The sequence below is a fragment of the Vanacampus margaritifer genome, chromosome 2 (assembly GCF_051991255.1).
Source record: "Vanacampus margaritifer isolate UIUO_Vmar chromosome 2, RoL_Vmar_1.0, whole genome shotgun sequence".
Taxonomy (NCBI): domain Eukaryota; kingdom Metazoa; phylum Chordata; class Actinopteri; order Syngnathiformes; family Syngnathidae; genus Vanacampus; species Vanacampus margaritifer.
Window position 1 is genome coordinate 34,429,712 of NC_135433.1, and position 17,744 is coordinate 34,447,455.

Here is a 17,744-nt window from a genome sequence, read left to right on the forward strand (position 1 = left end):
TGGCCTACTTTTTATTCTTATTTTATTTATTACCTTGGGAGGTTATTCAGTGCCTTTACAAGAGACTTGTATATTTTACACAAGTATTGAGAATATTTTTCTATCTGTCCCTATCTGCCTGCACCCACTGTTCGTTAAGCGGATTGGAGCGCATGCAATTCCGTCCTGTATTGAGTCTACAAAATGATGATGACGATGACGATGATGATGGTCTGATTGGTCTTCATGCTGCTCTTTCGCGCTGCACCGGCGCGCCCAGCTAACCACCCCCCACCCTCTCCCTCGGCCCCTACGTCAGCAGCCTTCGCTCGGCCAAGAGTGATTTAAACAGGACCAGAGAAGAGAGGGAAGGTGCCTGTGGGAGAGACAGGAGCGTCTGTAGAAAGCGCCACAGTGAGTGTGCACGTAGACTGCCACACGGTGGAGCAAAGCCTTGTAAAACTTTTCTTAATTTTTTTTGGTCCCCCCATACAATCCCTTCTCAGACACTTTGAGAAGTTCTAATATCTCCCCCTCAAAATAAACTTTTACACCAAATGATGACACTTTCTTTTGAAACTGAATTCCGATGGCTGGACGTAAAAGCCTTTGTCCACTCGCACACATAAAGAGAAAGCCCAACAACAAGTGTGGTGTAATTGTGGTCGCCTATTAGTATCCAGTTGGCGCGCAGTGACCGCCCAGTGCGCCGCCTCTGCCGCCGCCTCCGCCGCGATGCTTTTGTCCAACGTGAGCGTGAGCGTCTGCGCGGGCTTCAACAGCGCCCTGCACGCCGGATCCGGGGAAGGGCACCCGGACCTCGGGGGCGGCTCTCAGCGCTCCATCCTCACTCCGACAGGGAACCTCGTCGTGGCCGTGTGCTTGGGCTTCATCGGCACTTTTGGACTTGTGAACAACTTGCTGGTGCTGGTTCTCTACTGCCGCTACAAGATACTGCGCTCGCCCATCAACTTGCTCCTGATTAACATTTCCATCAGCGACTTGCTGGTGTGCGTGCTGGGGACGCCGTTCAGCTTCGCGGCCAGCACGCAGGGAAGGTGGCTCATTGGAGCGAGGGGATGCGTGTGGTACGGCTTCGCCAACTCACTCTTTGGTAAGTACTGTTTGTACAACATTCGGGGAGTTGTTTGGGGATGGAGGCGCAGCTATTATTATGCGTGCTCCAGCTGCACGTCTAAATGAAAGCTAAATGAATGAATGAGCGCACATTTCGATTAGTTGGATTCAAGCCTGGAAACCTGCCGTTTGTCTAAGCGCGCATGAATAGAGACAATTTGACGTTTTCAATGACAATCCGCAAAATGGGCAAGTTTGTATTGCACTCCTTAATTGCCGCAACGGTTGAAGCCATATCGGTAATGATAGACCCCGCAGTTGCGCGTCATGTCCTCAAATGCAGCAATTAATGACGTCTTCTGGTGTAAATGAGCATTGTTCCTATTGGAGGGTTACTTTTAAAGACGTGCCTGCTCTATCCTGATGAGTCTCCGTGCACGTATAGGCGCTTATGAGGAGTGCAGACGACATACAAGTGCGCTCATTAACGCGACCTCACGTGCGCGTCCTTTGTTTTGTCAGGTGGACGTTATAGTGGCAGTGGCGTATTTGGGTTCTTCTATCTGCACACACACAGGATAAGTAAGGCAGGTGCAATTGGTCGTGTATGTTATTGTGCATTGTTATTGGGTGTGCCTGAGGCAAGAAATGCTCCATTGCCCCTCATTTAGATGTGGTGCAAGCTCCTTGGCAGAGGCACAGGCTGCGTAGGGATAGTTTGTAATAAGAAATGAGACCCTGCTTGGTGTACCTTTGCTGGGATCATAAAGAGTGAGCATGGTGATGGAAATTGTGGAAAGTGGCCCGTTCACCTTGAATCAGATCAGGCTGAGAAGAAAACAAGCTTCGCACTCATATGCGCAAAATGCTACAAAATCATCATTTAAGTTAATTTTAATTTGGTCATAAGCCAGCTAATTTGCATACTCACTGGAATACATTGATACAACTGTTGTAACACCAAATCAAGAGCTGTATCAAAAATTCTAAATGGGCTTTCACTTGTACAAGGTACTTAAAGTGCTTTAAGACTCCTCATTACTGATGATGCAGCATCAGGAGCAACTGGGAGTTCAGTAACTTGCTCAACGTCACAAGGGCCGACGATTGAACCCGCAACCTATACGGTGAGGAGATGATCACTCTACCACCTGAGCTACGTTGTCCCCAATTACCAAATCAAGAGCTGCATCAAAAATGGAACATTCATGAAGCTAATAATGTGTAGCTGTGATTAACATGAGCGGGCATGTATTCATTATCAGGCAGTTTTATTGCATATCGCAAATGAAAAGGCATGAATTTATATGATTGCTGATTTCCATACGTGTGTTGTATCAATTAGGGTCCGGGAGGTGATAGATGGTTCCTCTTTGTATTTGTAATATTCTGACTTTTTCCATACGCTCTTTCATGTTTAAGTCCTCCTAATTAGTTTGGAAATGTTAGTCCTTGTACATTTTTTCAACAAGTCTTTTCTTGTCTTTAGCATAATGCTAACATTAACTATTCAGTTTTTCATGATCTAATTCTACCAAAGACCATGGAGGAAAAAAAATTACTATCATTTTATAATCCTTTTATATATGTTTTTGACAAAATATATGAGTGTGTGACCATGCAAAACATAATCAGCAATTTTCAATTTTGATATCTAAAAGTGTCTCTCTGCCTCTAAATCGGATGCATGACAAAGACCCATCTCCACAATTGTTAAAACTGTGACATGCAATATGTCAGTGCTGTTCTTTTTTTAGTCATTAATCTTGTTCTCATTGCTTGCTTGTGCAATACAGGACACATCCATCAATCCACCTACTTTTATGCTCAGCTACTTTCAAACATTTCCTTCAGCTCGTCGGTCATCACAATGAAAGCATGTCGCTGTTATGAATGACTTTTTAATAGGCTCACAAAGTAACATTTAATAAAGAATTTATAAGTTTTCAGAATGTTTTACCTCTACATTATTTTACAAGTGCATACACAACAAGCTGCAGTCGTCGGTCATAACTTTCCTCTGCTTAAACTTTCATGGCAGGGCTCATAAATCTTTGGCTGGAGCTTGTTTGAAAATAAGAAAATAAAAAAACGTTTTTATTTTTAAACATAGCTTCCACTATTTGTTGCACTTGAATACAATGTGGAATAGCTTTCAGACAGCACAAAACGAACGAAGATTTGTTATCCTCTTTTGGATGGCACAGCAGCTAAGTGGATGAAATGTGCATGTCCAAAATTTGTGTTTGAGAAGCCAGAGATTTGAGATAAAACTAAGCAAAACGTTCAGTGAGTCTGATTCATCTCAACAAAAAGACCGCCTCGATTTTTCACTCGACTGGCTGTGCGAATTGACCACCGTGTTGCTTTCCAATCAAATACTGAAACTTCCACTTTCTGTGCTCATTTTGACCAAATTTATTTTTTCCTTCACTCACGAGCCTCTATTGAAACTGTCAAATTTAGATTGAAAATACTGTAGACTCTGATACTTTCATTTCTCTGGAGATAATTTGGCAAGTTCTAAAAACAGGATTATTTCAACAGCATCGCTGATAACAAAGTGAGCCACCAAATAGATCCGGATCTACTTCAATTGTAGCCACAACCTCACTGACTCAAGTGTTATGCTGAGATGAAGCTCTGAATATGTGCTACACTAACATCCATAGGAGCCAATTTGATCTGATTTGGCAAGAGTTTGGCTCCCGCGAGCTGGTGGCGCGACATATTGAAAGTATGTATTGTATGTTGAAACAGATAACTCCGACATCATTAGCAAGGGTTATCGATAACTTATGCCCTCACCGGCTCATAAAAACAGCAATGGAAACAGTGAGGAAGTGTCAAAGACTGGATTGGAGACATATAGTTGAAACATGTTGGTTTTCGTTTAGATAAAGTGACTGGTTCTCAAGTTTCAATAAAGCTTTTGAGATGATCAATGTAGCTTGAAATTGGAAATATGTTTAAAGGGCATGCTGCCAATGACCGGGTTGTCGTCTTGATTAGCTGTGTTCTAGTTCAGTGGTGGGCAAACTCGGTCCCAAGGGCCGGATTCCTGCAGGTTTTGCAGGTTTTCCTGCTCCAACGCAGCTGATTCCAATCAACAGGATCGGTATCAGGCTTATGCAGAGCTTGCTGATGAGCTGACCATATGAATCAAGGGTGTTGGAGAAGGGAAACATCCAAAACCTGCAGGACTTCGGCCCTTGAGGACTGAGTTTGCCCACCCCTGTTCTAATCCTATGACGATTTGCTTGCAATCTGCTGCATTATACTCACCTTTTCATGCAATTCAGTTTTTGATTAAACTTCCACAGCTGTTATTTTATCTGGTTTTTATTTTGTCAACTTTTATTCGACAACAAATCTAGCATTTTTGTCTTGGCGGAGCACACATGAACGCACAGGACTGAGTGTAAGATGGTCTCCAATTGCCCGCCCACCTATTTGAGAAGCACTGGCATAAACACACTTTACGTGAGCTAATATGTCATGCACAGACCAGCAAGTATATTTTTGCTTCCACAACGTCAAGCTCAGCGTGCGCTTCCACCACCCTGATTTTAATGAAAATGAGGAGAGCCTCTACGCAACCCCATTGCACCCATTTCTGCCTGCGCAAAGTCTATGAAAATGGCAAAACAGAAAAGAAGAAAACTCCACCGTTGCGCGTAGCCGTACTGCATTTTACACTACTTGCGCTGGGAATGAAGTCATCCAATGTATACTACATTTGACCTGTTCACCTCTGCTGGCCACCTCCGATGATGTGGACTTCCAGAGGTTCATTTTTTTCTCCCTTTTCTAAATTCCATCAATCCCGCGTGTCGGTGCAAGCTGTCGGACTCCTGCTCCTGCCTAAAGTGGACTCAGCACACAGCCACTGGATTAACCTTGCAGCGCTGAGCCCACTTGCTGCATACTGAAGTTAGATTGCCTTTGAGCGCAGACATACCTAGACATCAATAATGTGAGCGCAAAGATGGATGAACAGGCACACCTCCAGAGAAGAGCAAATGCATATCAATATTGGTGTCACATAGACACAACACCTGGCTGGAGTGAGGTTAATTTGTCATGATGGTGAAAAGTAGTCTTTAACTGGAGAGTGAACAAAGAACAACATGCAGCTTTATAAAGGTCAACTAGAAGAATTTAGCCATCTGATGAACCAGGATCATTGGAAACAAAATGTGAATAGAGGGTGACAGAGTAGGACCACAGCGGCGTTATGTTTTTGCATTGGAAGACGTGAGGTATTACTCAATCCCGTGTTTTTCATTCAGTCTATCTTTTTCCGGATACAAAGTATCAGAGATGACATTATCAGCCTGATGCTTTCTAGCAGACACATAAGACAGCGACGCAAGAGAGCGTCACAGTCAGGACGGAATAAAGACCCTTTCTTTTTCTTTATCTCATCATAGCATGTTTGATTTTGGGAAATTAGAGTCAGCTGTTGCCTTTGATTTGTTCATTTGATTTGAGATGCTGTGAAGTTTGAGCAAAAGTTGCGCTCGCTGTGACATTAAATCGCCTCAAGCAGTGGGAGGTCGCGTAATAAAAAAAAAGAAAGAAAATGGAATTGATATGAAAAAAAAATTGGTTGAGTGAGTCTTGAGAATAGATTGGAACTAGGGGTGGGAATATTTGACTGTCTCACGATTCAATACGATTCAGATTTTTGGCTCTGCGATTCGATTCAGAAACAATTTTTGATGGCAATGATTTCTGCTTAAAATCTATAAATGTGAAAAGAATCGTCACGAACCTAGCTAGTTTAAGGCTGATGCACAATGGAAATCACCATTGACTCGCTAACACTAATTAGCGCTACTCGCGGCACTGTTCTCTGCGCTATAACGTTACGATAAAGTATACAGTTCAGTACACGACTGCTCAGGTCCACGGCAAAAAAACTCTTTTGACAGTCAAAAAAGAAAAAGTGACACAACAAAACAAAGAGGCGTCACCATGGTGCGGTGTCATAGTACAGATTGTTAGAAGTGGGAGCAACTTAATTATTTATTTAGTAAATAAGAAAATTAATAACAAATTTTACTTCATAGGCAATGGCGTCAGACCTATTTTACGGGGTTCAAGCCTATCTACCCTTTTTTACTAAAAAGATCAAAAACCTTAAATATATAGTATATAATCATAAATCTGTTGGTTTCCCTTTACTTCCAAGTGTAAGGTCGTCCACGCTTCTCGTGTGTCATTATCCAATCCATTCCACTTAATCATGTCGAAAACGTCCTTATTAGTAAGAATCCAGTCCATGTTTTCACTGTGTCGTCGACTGCGACCATACTTGCAGTTGAACGTTCCTCTGTCAGCCAAGTGTTCCTAACATGCCAACTACAGGCAGCATTGAGGAAAATAACATGACGGATGGACTCTAATTAATTACTTATATGATCAGGAATCAATTGATTTCTTTCACTTCAATACTACTGTAGATAGCAAGAGCCCTTGTCATGTTTTGTTATCCAATTCTAATCCATTCCACTTGGACTTTTTGTCTGGCTCTTAAGCCAATCACCCTATTCGTCTCGCTCGTTTTACTTGGCAGTTGGCGGATGGGGATGACGGTCCAAGTCTTTGTTGTCCTGTGAGGGTGCTCCGCTTTTATTTGAATGCTACGGCATGTTTCCGTACATCCGCCCAGCTTTTTTTGTCTTACGATTGCCCGAATAAATGAGCTGCTGTTTCAAAGCAACGCCTCTCCCCATTGGATCAGGGATGTGATTCGGCTGTCGTACCAGGTCTCTGGTCGTCCCCTTCCTCCTGGGGTGCGCAGTCACTCCACCAGCAGTGTGTCTACGTCATGGGCCATTCTGAAAGGGAGTGTCCTTGGAGGATGTCTGTGCGGCTGCTTCCTGGTCGTCGCCTTGTATGTTCTCCAGATTCTACAGTTTGGATGTCACCTCTCCTCATCCACTGGATGTTGTTCGCGGCCCTGCAGAGGCCAATCTGTGAGGTCCATTTTCCAGGGACTTCTGACATCGCTGGTATTCAGCATTCCGTGCTGTTCCAGCACCACCACCTGAAGGTCGGGGGGTACGAAATAGAATGACAGTTACGTCTGTAACTACGGTTCTATGAGTCCCGAATGACTGCTAGCATTGCTTGTCACTCAGAGCCCTCGTGGATACGAAATAACCGCACCATCACTAGCTAGTTGTATTCAAAACAAGGTAAAGCAACCGTAGGCAAGACGGCAACAGTTGCTGACTTACAACCCAACGTACTCACGAACTTGATGCTGCACTCAACGATAAGGCGCGGAAAACATGGAAGGTGGAAGAGGAGCTCCAGCCCTCGTACATATATTCCAAAAGCTAAACAATATACCGAGCCGTCGCAGCCGCTGCCCCGATCAACAGTAAACACCGTGAGTGAACCTAGCGAGGTATTTTATACATGAGGATCACGTCAGCCGGAACCCTGAAAATGTCCTTTTATGAATTCTTTCGAATGACGCATGCGCTTGGGGGATTTCCGTGCTGTTTCAGCACCGCCACCTGGCGTTCGGGTGGGACGAAATAAAAGTTACAGTGTAAAAAAATTCTTTGGGGTTAAAAACTTTGAAATATCGCAATCATAGGCATGGTGAAAAGCAAAGTTGTTTTAAATCCTGAAATAAAAAAATATTCACACTTTAATATTACTTTCATATTTAATTTAGAAGTCATTGAGTAATATTTTCCTTCTACTCACATATGCACCAAAATGTAACATGTGACTTCAGAAGTATTTGGGAGTAAACAGTTACTGTGCTTTTAGCCAAATTCATGTCATTTGCCTCTCTGTTGATCAGTTAATAATTAATTCAATATACCTTAATTGAAAATGATAAGACTCACTTTATGACAACACAGCTACTCTTTTTTTGCATAGTTTTTTGTACACTGTCGACAATATGTATTTTGGGGATTAATTTGATAAAAATGCTTCATGTATTTGTGTACCATTTTAAAACACTGACGTAAATAACACTTCAAGTCTAATGATGACTTTTACACAGTATTGTATTCCTTTTATATCTGTTCATCTGTGGATCTCCTAGGGCAGGGGCGGGCCAACTCGATCCTTGAGGGATGAAGTCCTGCAGGTTTTGGATGTTTCCGTCTTGCAACACAAGCTGATTCCAATAAACAGGATCGTTATCAGGCTTATGCAGAGCTTGCTGATTAGCTGATCATATATCAACTGTGTTGGAGAAGGGAAACATCTCAAACCTGTAAGACTCTAGCCCTCAAGGACACAATTTGCCCAGCCTTGTCATTGTGGCTAAGCCCCCCCCCTTTCTATGAAACCTAGTGACGCCCCTGTTCATAGTTTTCATATTAATATTGGTTAAAAAATAACCCTGTGAGAAATTCATAGTCAAGAAAGTTTATTGAATACAATTTTGGGGTACAAGTTTATTTTATTCAGAAATACATGGGACCACTATTTTTTTTTTAAACCACACTCAACCAATCCGTCAGTGTAAATGAAAAATAAAGTTTATTTTTATAATTATACAGGTACTGTATAGTTTAAAAAGCTGGATAATAAGAAAGCAAAAAAAAAAATTGGTTTATGTTGTTTTTTTACATCTTGTGGTGGCCAATGGCCCTACCGAATGATGTTTATTTAGTTTAAGTAATAAATGAATGATCTTTTCTCTGGCCTTATCTATAAGTGCAAACAAACATGAGCCGTGTCAAGTGGTTTCTTAGTCTATGCCAAAAGCCACTAAAAAAATGGCTTTAGTTTGGACACTCCTAATTTAAACCATGCAAACTATTTTTATTTTATTTTTTTACTCTGCCCTCAAAAAGAATCAGGTTTGGGAATTGTTTGAAACCAGAATGAAAATGAGGAACTAGAATTCAAATGATGCCCAACCCTAATTACTACTAGATTTGAAGATGCTGGCTTGACTGGAGATGCACCTACTATAGTGGTCTGTAATGCTACCAGCCAGAAAGAACCCTGACCGGCTCAACACTGGGGCAGATGTGCTCACCACTCTAACCTTGCTGCAACCCGTTTTATTAAAGCTGCCTGGTCGAATCAGAATCAGGAGTTGATAAAAGAGGCCCTCTCTTTTGAACACACTGATCAGCCCACTGAGCATCCACTGTGGGTACTCTTTTCCTGAATCAATGGAAGAAAGGTGCCCATTTTCTGTTTATTGATCACTCAATGGACCATTCTATTTTCTGCTGAACCAATTGCACGCATCATTGCTGCTAGATAATTATAGAGAATCAGTTTGGTTAATAAGATTATAGATTAGATAACCACATGCTACAATGACGACTGTGACAACTGGCAGTGTTAGTGGAATGTAAAAGATGTGTTAAGATAAAAACATGATAGCTGTACATGTATGGTAAATGCATACATAAACATACAGACAAATACAATGGTTAAACACAAACACTGTTCAATTGTACTTGTTACTGGTACTACCCGGATTCCTAAAATACAAATGCAAGACACTACATCAGGTGCTGTGATTATTATTTGACATAAGGATTGAGGACATACTGGATTTATCAGAATGCAAGACCAACAGACATCACTTTGTTGGAAAGTATGATGGTTAAGACAAACAATATGCAATGACCAGCATCTAATATTGACCTTTGACTAAAATTACAATCAGAAGGATTTCAGCCTTTCTTTTCATATTTGGGCAGAAATCCTCTGCCCACTCTTTGATGTAATACAGCTTGAGAACAAACGCAAGCAGCAGACAAATGGGAAAAGGCAACAGTGAGCAACATTTAATGAAGTGAAATTAGTTGTGCAATTGTTGCCATCAAAGCACATCTAACAGAAACACAAGCATGAGGCTGTGAGCTAATGAACAAGCAAGCTGTCATTTGCAATTTGCAATAGCTGGGGTCTGAAACCTACATACCAAGTTATAATCATTATTTGACATTATATGACAAAATGATGTAAATAAAACGAGACAAATGCAATTATATCCAGAAAGGAACTTTTATGCATTTAGATTATTCATCATTTTCTGAGTATGCATGGTTTTGGCCTATCAACTAAATGTCTGGGTCAGCTTTAAAAAAAAAAAAAAAAGAGTATCCAACATTTGTTCACTTAATTGACGGTAAAATCAATTAACCTGAACAACAACCTCATGGATCATAACAACTTCAAAACAGATAGCAGACAGAATAAAAATGCTGGGGGTCAACAATTTTCTATTTTTGTGCTCAGTGAATGTCTGGCGCAAAACTCAAAATCTCTATGTTGGAAAGTTGCCAAAAACAAAATGTTACTGGTTTGATGTTGGATTATTTGGAATGGTCAATCAATCAAAAGTTTAAGAGAGCTGATCGATTTACCAAACTATTTGAAGAACGATGACTTTGGCGGTGGTTTTCCAGGCCCAGCGACACAGCAATCAATATTGTGTGTGACCTCAAGGACTATGTTTTGTTTTTGCCTTACTAGCACAAACTGTAATTGCACATCCACAACAGTAGATGACAGTGGCGCTCTTATTGTCACTGAGTTTGCAAAGACCATTAGCACATCTACACAGGAGTACTTATAACAATTTTATAGACAAATGATCCTATTTATAGTCGCGCCGGATACTTGGCGGATGAGGGGGGATATTTTCTTCTTCGTGGCGCGAGGGGTTGTAAAAAATAATCATTTAAAAGCACTGCATTTGAGGCTTAAGATGGGGCCAGAGGGATGATTTTTCAAAAGGTCATTTTAATAATATTCTACTGTCAGGTCATACAGACAGTTTTACCGTATACGACTGCAATCTCTACCTTTAAAGGGAAAGTCCAGCCAAACTGGTCTAAATATGGTATTCTGGTTAAAATTGCATAAAAGGAATGTGAGTTAATCCAGCCCCTTTTTATTCATTTCAGGGGGCGGCCATTTTGTCACTTGCTGTCGACTGAAGATGACATCGCAGTTGCTCAGGGCTCAGGCAACGACCAATCACAGTTAACCTGTTTTCTGAAGTTGAGCTGTGATTGGTTGTTACTTGAGACCTGAGCAACTGTGATGTCATATTCAGTCGACTCTTATTCCACATGTAATATAAATCAGAATGTCACGTTGAGACTAGTGAGGTCACATATGATAACAAAAATATTGTCAAGAAATGTTTAAGGTTGACTTCCACTTTAAAGTTTGTGTAATATTTTTAGTGCCTGCTATTCAAAAGCTGTTATTTTCATGTTAATTACTGAATTGTTGCTTTGAGTTAGTGTTAATTTTATCAGCCATTTTAAAATTTAGTCTCAGTTTTAGTCCAATTTCAATCACACTTGTTAGTTTTTATCATAGTTAGTCAATCTTATCCCATTTTTATTTAGTCACCTTTTAGTCGACTATAAGTTGAGCATTTTAGCCTTTATTTTAGTCCAAGAAAACATAATTTCATTCGTCTAATTTTAGTCAACAGAAACCGTCAACATTTTAGTCTAGTTTTAGTCAGGATAATCATTTTACCCTTTTAAAAAATGTTGTCAGCAGATAATATTGGACATTTCCATCTAATCTATAACTACTTCACATAATTTTTTCTCATCTTTTTTGATTTAAAACAACTTCATACACAATTACAGTATATCAACAAGTGGCTATTATGACTCCATGCTACAAGCTAATCAATTAGCTAGCATTAGTTAGCAGTTGGATTAACATTGTTTGAACGTTAGCCTATAGCTGTAGCAATAATGTTACGTTGTACTTGCTAGCTGCTGATTTGAAAGGGGGTGTGTCACTGTGTGTTAGTGACAGATTAGCAGACAGGATTTTACAAAATTATAATTTTCATCTCGTCTTTGTGAACAAAAATGTTCAAAGATTTTAGTCCAGTCTTTATTAAGTGAGCTAAATTTTCGTCTTGTCTTTATTAGTCGACGAAAAATGAATACTGATTTAGTCCTAATTATTGTTTATTGATGGCGGTTTTAGTCTAGTCTAGTCTAGTTTTCATATGGTGAAAAATGTGTGTTGCGAAAATATTTTTATTTAGTTTTTGTTAACAAAATTAACACTACTATGAGTCTCTTACTAAAACTTACTAAAGTGACTTTGGCAAAAGATTTGTTGATTGGTCTGTTTGATGAATCTAAATATTTATTATTTCACTGTAGGCATTGTGTCCCTCATCTCTCTGGCTGTCCTCTCCTATGAGCGCTACAGCACCATGATGACCCCCACCGAGGCCGACTCATCCAACTACTGTAAGATCTGCCTGGGCATCACCCTTTCTTGGGTCTATTCCCTCATCTGGACCTTGCCGCCACTTATTGGCTGGAGTCACTACGGTCCAGAAGGTCCGGGGACCACCTGCTCTGTGGACTGGACAGCCAAGACTGCCAATAACATATCTTACATCATTTGTCTGTTTATCTTCTGCCTCATTGTGCCATTGTTGGTGATCGTGTTCTGCTATGGAAAGCTGCTGTGCGCCATCAGACAGGTGAGTCCAAACAGGGCGAGGGAAGGTTTGCTACAGCAACACAATCAATGCAGGTGAGCCAGAGTGGACATCTTCTTATAACCAAATGCAGATTAGTTATCAGGTTGGATACATTTTTAAAGACTTTACATATCTTGAATTGAATTAACTGTTTCACAAACACGTGTTTTAACTGTTGGGCTATTAAACCCCCCAATATATATTATTTTGTGTTTCTTGACTATCGGTGCTTTTATGACCGAGCTATATATTATGATCAAAGGAGGCATAAGTTACGGTTAGTCCTGGCACACCAAGGCCATAAACAGAAGCTTTACAGTATGTCACTAGAGTGATATTTTACAGTCAGTCTACACATTACATTTATCAGGTTGCCAACTGTGACTGGTGATTTAGAGGTTAAAAAATGCCATTAGAAATTCAAAATATGTGCCTTTGCAGATTTTGCATATTGAGGAAACTACTCCAAGGTGTGTCAATTTATCCGACCACACGAAAATATCTGAACTTGGAATGAAAAAAACAATATAATAGCCAGCCAACATCACTTGTTCTGAGATCAGTTAATATTCACCATCCTTGTGTCCATTCATTCATTTTCTATACCACATATGTTCCGCAAAGAGAGCTTGGAGTCTACCCCAGTTTATATAGGTGAGCCACCAAGAATTGATCACCTGTCAATCACAAGGAAGTCATAGAATCAATTTCCAGGGAATCGAAATGTGTGTGAACCACTTGTTATACAGTTGTGCTTGAAAGTTGACATATCCTTGGGGTATGTCAATTTATGAATGCACTGTATGGTGAGGAAAAAAGCTTAATGACCAAAAAAACGCTGGGGCAATTGTTTTGATATCTTCAGAGGTTGGAAGTAGAGATGTGCATGTGAATTTTGGTGATGATTCATAACATTTTTATTCTATTAAGCGATATTTAGCTTTTGTACATTGACAGTTGTTGACATACTCCAAGGGTATGTCAACTTTCAAGCACAACTGTATTTAGACAATCCCTTTCTTACAAGAGTGTGTGTTTTGGCACATCTCAACTTGTCAATATATTCCCAGTCCAAAACATTCAAACACACTCCAATTGTGTGTGTGCAAAAAAAAATATTGTTGTCATTTTGCACTTATTATCTTGCACTGACAGTTTGCTTTGTTTTTTTCCCTAATTCACACACACACACACACACACACAACGCAGAGCTACTGGTGGCTAACTGTATAACTGCAGCTCCGAAACGAGCGCACCATACCATACTTGGAGCATGCATGCTAAAAACAAATAGTAGCATAAATGCTAAAATCAAACAGTAGCGTGTATGTTAAAGTACGGTAGCAAGCATTCTACCATGTATTTTAAATTGGCAACTGAAGTAAAATAGTGAGTTCAGTTGTACTTCATAATTCAAATATTTAACTCACGGTACTCACGTTATCTGTTGCCGTGCACTTTAACAGCCGTTCACAATCCATTCACATACCAAAGCGTGCATATTCGTCCGTCCAGCGCAGCCTGTTTGTTTTGGTAGATCGCTCCAATGCTTCTCGCAACTTGGAACGCGACGTTTCAATGTCCAGCGGTTGGATCGTCCCGGAATGATGGCAAGCCCCGACATTTTCTTGTTTCCTCACCTTCTGAACCACGGATTCATCGATATGGAATTATCTTGCGGCTGCTTTATTTCCGTCGCGGCTCACCGAGCGCGCGCGCCCCGACGCGCGGGCCAGTGTTTCAGCTTCGCCTTGTGGAGCGGGCGCCCAACCACCGTTGCCGGAGGGAATGAGAAACCGGGTGCTTCCGGAGGCACCGCCGCTGCCTACGGGCGACACCCTTTCCCCCGGGTTCCGTCGTGGGACGGCAAGGCGATGATGGCTTTCGTCTCGGCTTCGCTTCCAATATGCCGCGCCGGGCTGTGTGAGCGCAGGCCGTCCACCCGAACACCGGCGCAACTGCGTAACTGATAGATTGCAGTTTATATTGTGCAATGTGCATGTCTCGACTTTAAAGTGATGTCTTTACGGAGTTCCGTCAGAGTTAGAGTCATCTCCGCGGATAACGTCCAGACATTGCCAAATGGGTGGGGTCCAAATGGAGTAAACAAATTGAACTACAGGAGACAGGAGGTCACACTGCAGTCTGGCGTTTAATTTGATCTCTTTTTATTCACTTTCTCGTTCCATCTCCCCATTCGAAGACATACGGCCACAACTCTCTTCTGCCTTTGCCGCCGCCACCCCGCCCCCCGCAGTCCCAACACAAGCCAGCAGCCAACCGAGAACGAGCGTTAACCAGCCCACCAATCAGAAACGTGTGATGGCGCAGCAACATTTGCCCCGAAACTTGACTGGAAGGAAAACGTCTCCGGAACTCGGTGCACCTTATAGTTTTAAAATACGTAATATCAAATTTTCTTGAAAACTTCTTGGGTGGCGGCCAGTTTACTTGGGCGGCCCGCCCAGGTAATAACATGGTGTGGGAATGGCTGGTATGTTCAACACCATGAAATATTATTTCAAAACCTTTTTCCACCATTAAGATGGCCTCTGACCTGTACAACTCAATTTAATTAAAAATAAAACTCTTCAAAGTAAATATAAACAACACAAATGTGGTTGCACAATGGTGCGCACCCTCTTAGAACTGGCATTTGGCTGCATTTAGAATTAAGCAAATCACTTTGAAAATGTAAAATGGAAACTGTTAAATGGATGACCCCCATGAACCTGCGACCTTTTAACCACAACTAAAGTTCAGATGTTCTTGTGAGCTTTTCCTGGCTTTAAGCAGTGGTTGTTTTGTTATTGTCATGTACACTCAACAAAAATATAAACACTTTTGTTTTCGCTCCCATTTTCTATGAGATAAACTCAAAAGTCTAAAATTTCTTCCACATATACAATATCACCATTTCTGTCAAATACTGCTCATAAACCAGTCTAAATCTGTGATAGTAGGTATTTTTCCTTTGCCGAAATAACCCATCGCACCTCACATGTGTGCCATATCAAGATGCTGATTAGTGCACAGGTGTGTCTTCGAATGGCCACAATAAAAGGCCACTCTAAAAGGTGCAGTTTTGTTGAGTATAATATATCCATCCATCATCTGTAGCGCTTGTCCTCAGAGTTGTGGTTGAGCTGGAGCTTATCCAAGATAACTTTTAAGTCATCAGTCAGTCACAGTGCACGTATAGACAATCAATCAATTCACAGACGCATTCACACCTATGTGATTTCCCACTCACAATTAGAAGTCTTCATGACCACATTGTACTGTTGATGTTTTTGGACATTTACATGAAATGTTTCAGAGCAGGGTCCATGATGCCCACCTCAAAACTGCATTCGGACATAACCAATATTTGCACCTCACAACTAACTGGAAGGAAATGTGGGGAGACAGAATGGGAGGTAGTTATCTCCCTCTCCAGGGAAAACACACTCACACAGTCAACTGGTTGCAACAAGTCCCAGAGCAAATTTTCCAGGATTACAAGCTCGTCCGTCTGTGAGCATCATGTCTTGCCAAATAAACAATGACATGCGCGCATGTTTGTTTGCATCAGCACGTTCGTGTCTTAACTAATAAGTCTAAGGCGTGATATTGACACAGCAAAGTGCTGGAAAGAATGGCAATCAATCTAGTAACGACAAAGTGGCCTTCCTTCATTGATGATAAATTGAGGAAGTGCGGAAACGTGACACTTTCTTTAATAAATTTCATTTGTTCCTTTCAGAAGTCTAGATGTTTTCTATTTCAGAGCTATGAAAAGAGGCAGTCAGGAATTATTTGTGTTTATAGCGAGAACCAAGGGAAAGGTATCATACTTAGTTCTACCTCATGTACGTAGTTACTTTCCGCAAAACTGTCCCTTTAATGTCTATTGCTGTATATGATGTTGAGAAAGACAGCAGATGCGCTTTCTTTCCTTGCTTTAGAGTGCTCTCCCGACACAATGCAATGTCACTCGTCAGCTCTTATTGATGTTGGATGATATCATTTGGGACATATTGAAGGGAAGTTGCCAGCTAAACGCAGAAAGTTGAATTCCCTCATCTAATAATGGGGCACTCAACTGAACCGTTCGCATGGGGGTAACTAAGATTCAAGTTGGGGCTTGACTGCGGGTGCAGGCAGAGGTCAATCAGCAAAGAATTAGGGAAAGATTTGCCTTCTTTGTGTAACACTTCAAGAGTGATCACAGTGAATTTTTCTCTGGACCAGTGATAGGTTTTGGTTCTTGTAAATTGCAAATTGTATAAACCAAAAAAATGACCACAGACCAAGAGTATGAGTTTGAACTGCCGGCTTATTTTAGTTAAACTATTAACAACAATTAACATACAAGTGACAGACAATTCACATACAATTAGACATTTAAATTCGTTATTGTGCAAAGAAAAATATTTCCCTCTTTTATCAAATTAATTTTTGTTTTTAAATCCCTTTCCTTTTAAAACTATTATTTAGTTTTGAAGAATCTAGTTCAATAGTTTCAGTTTTCAACCCGGGTTGTTTTATTAAATTCAGATTTTATGATTCACATCCATTTTGAATTACTTCACTTTTGTTTTCAAGGAAGTTCAGTGAGAGTTAAATTTCTAATTGGAGTTTTGTTAATAAGTGCACCTTTAAATTTAAACCAATTCAGTTTTGTTGTTCAAACCAAATTACATTAACATCATTACAGCATTATGTGGTTGACAAAAATAAGTGACACAATGTACAACTCAAAACGATGCAGCAAAAAAAACTGAATGAACTCAACATCGAAGTCACAGCGAGGACACTCACTATGACCCGCATTCAGTTGAATACAAAATCGCCATTTACATCCATGTTTTTCAAAATAAAACAACATAAATTCAACACCTTAGTTTCTTTTTTCATCATTTGACCAGTACAATATGATAACAGATTTGTTGCATAAAAGAAATTACAAGTCTAAACTCACCAAATGGCGCTTAGCAAAGTGTACTTCACCAAGGTAAGGACAGGGTGGAAACACAAAAAAACAGCTCTTCCACGGTTCAAAACTCCTCAGAAAGCTCCTTTTCTTCAATTTTTCTCTTTCAATTAGCAGTAGCTCCTCGCAGACGTACTGCACACATTCGTCTCTCATCATCAAGTATTAGAGAAAAAGTAAAGTGTACATTTATGCGCACATTCGTCACGGCATTATGTTGGCACGGGC

General features: G+C 40.7%; 1 protein-coding gene and 1 long non-coding RNA gene across 2 annotated transcripts in view; one reads left to right on the plus strand and one right to left on the minus strand.

Moving 5' to 3' along the window:
* Positions 1-553: 553 nt before the first annotated feature.
* The window catches only part of LOC144045007 (pinopsin-like), a 71,389-nt gene continuing 54,198 nt past the window's right edge, over positions 554-17,744 (plus strand). The window contains exons 1-2 of the mRNA XM_077559775.1: positions 554-1,093; positions 12,213-12,541. Of these exons, the coding sequence (XP_077415901.1) occupies positions 715-1,093; positions 12,213-12,541 (708 nt within the window). The 5' untranslated portion in view covers positions 554-714. The remainder of the gene's footprint in view (positions 1,094-12,212; positions 12,542-17,744) is intronic.
* LOC144045008 (uncharacterized) lies at positions 6,070-17,661 on the minus strand. Its single transcript, XR_013291394.1, has 2 exons — positions 17,505-17,661; positions 6,070-7,111 (listed from the first exon to the last, which is right to left on the minus strand). It is a non-coding gene; the product is annotated as an uncharacterized LOC144045008 (long non-coding RNA).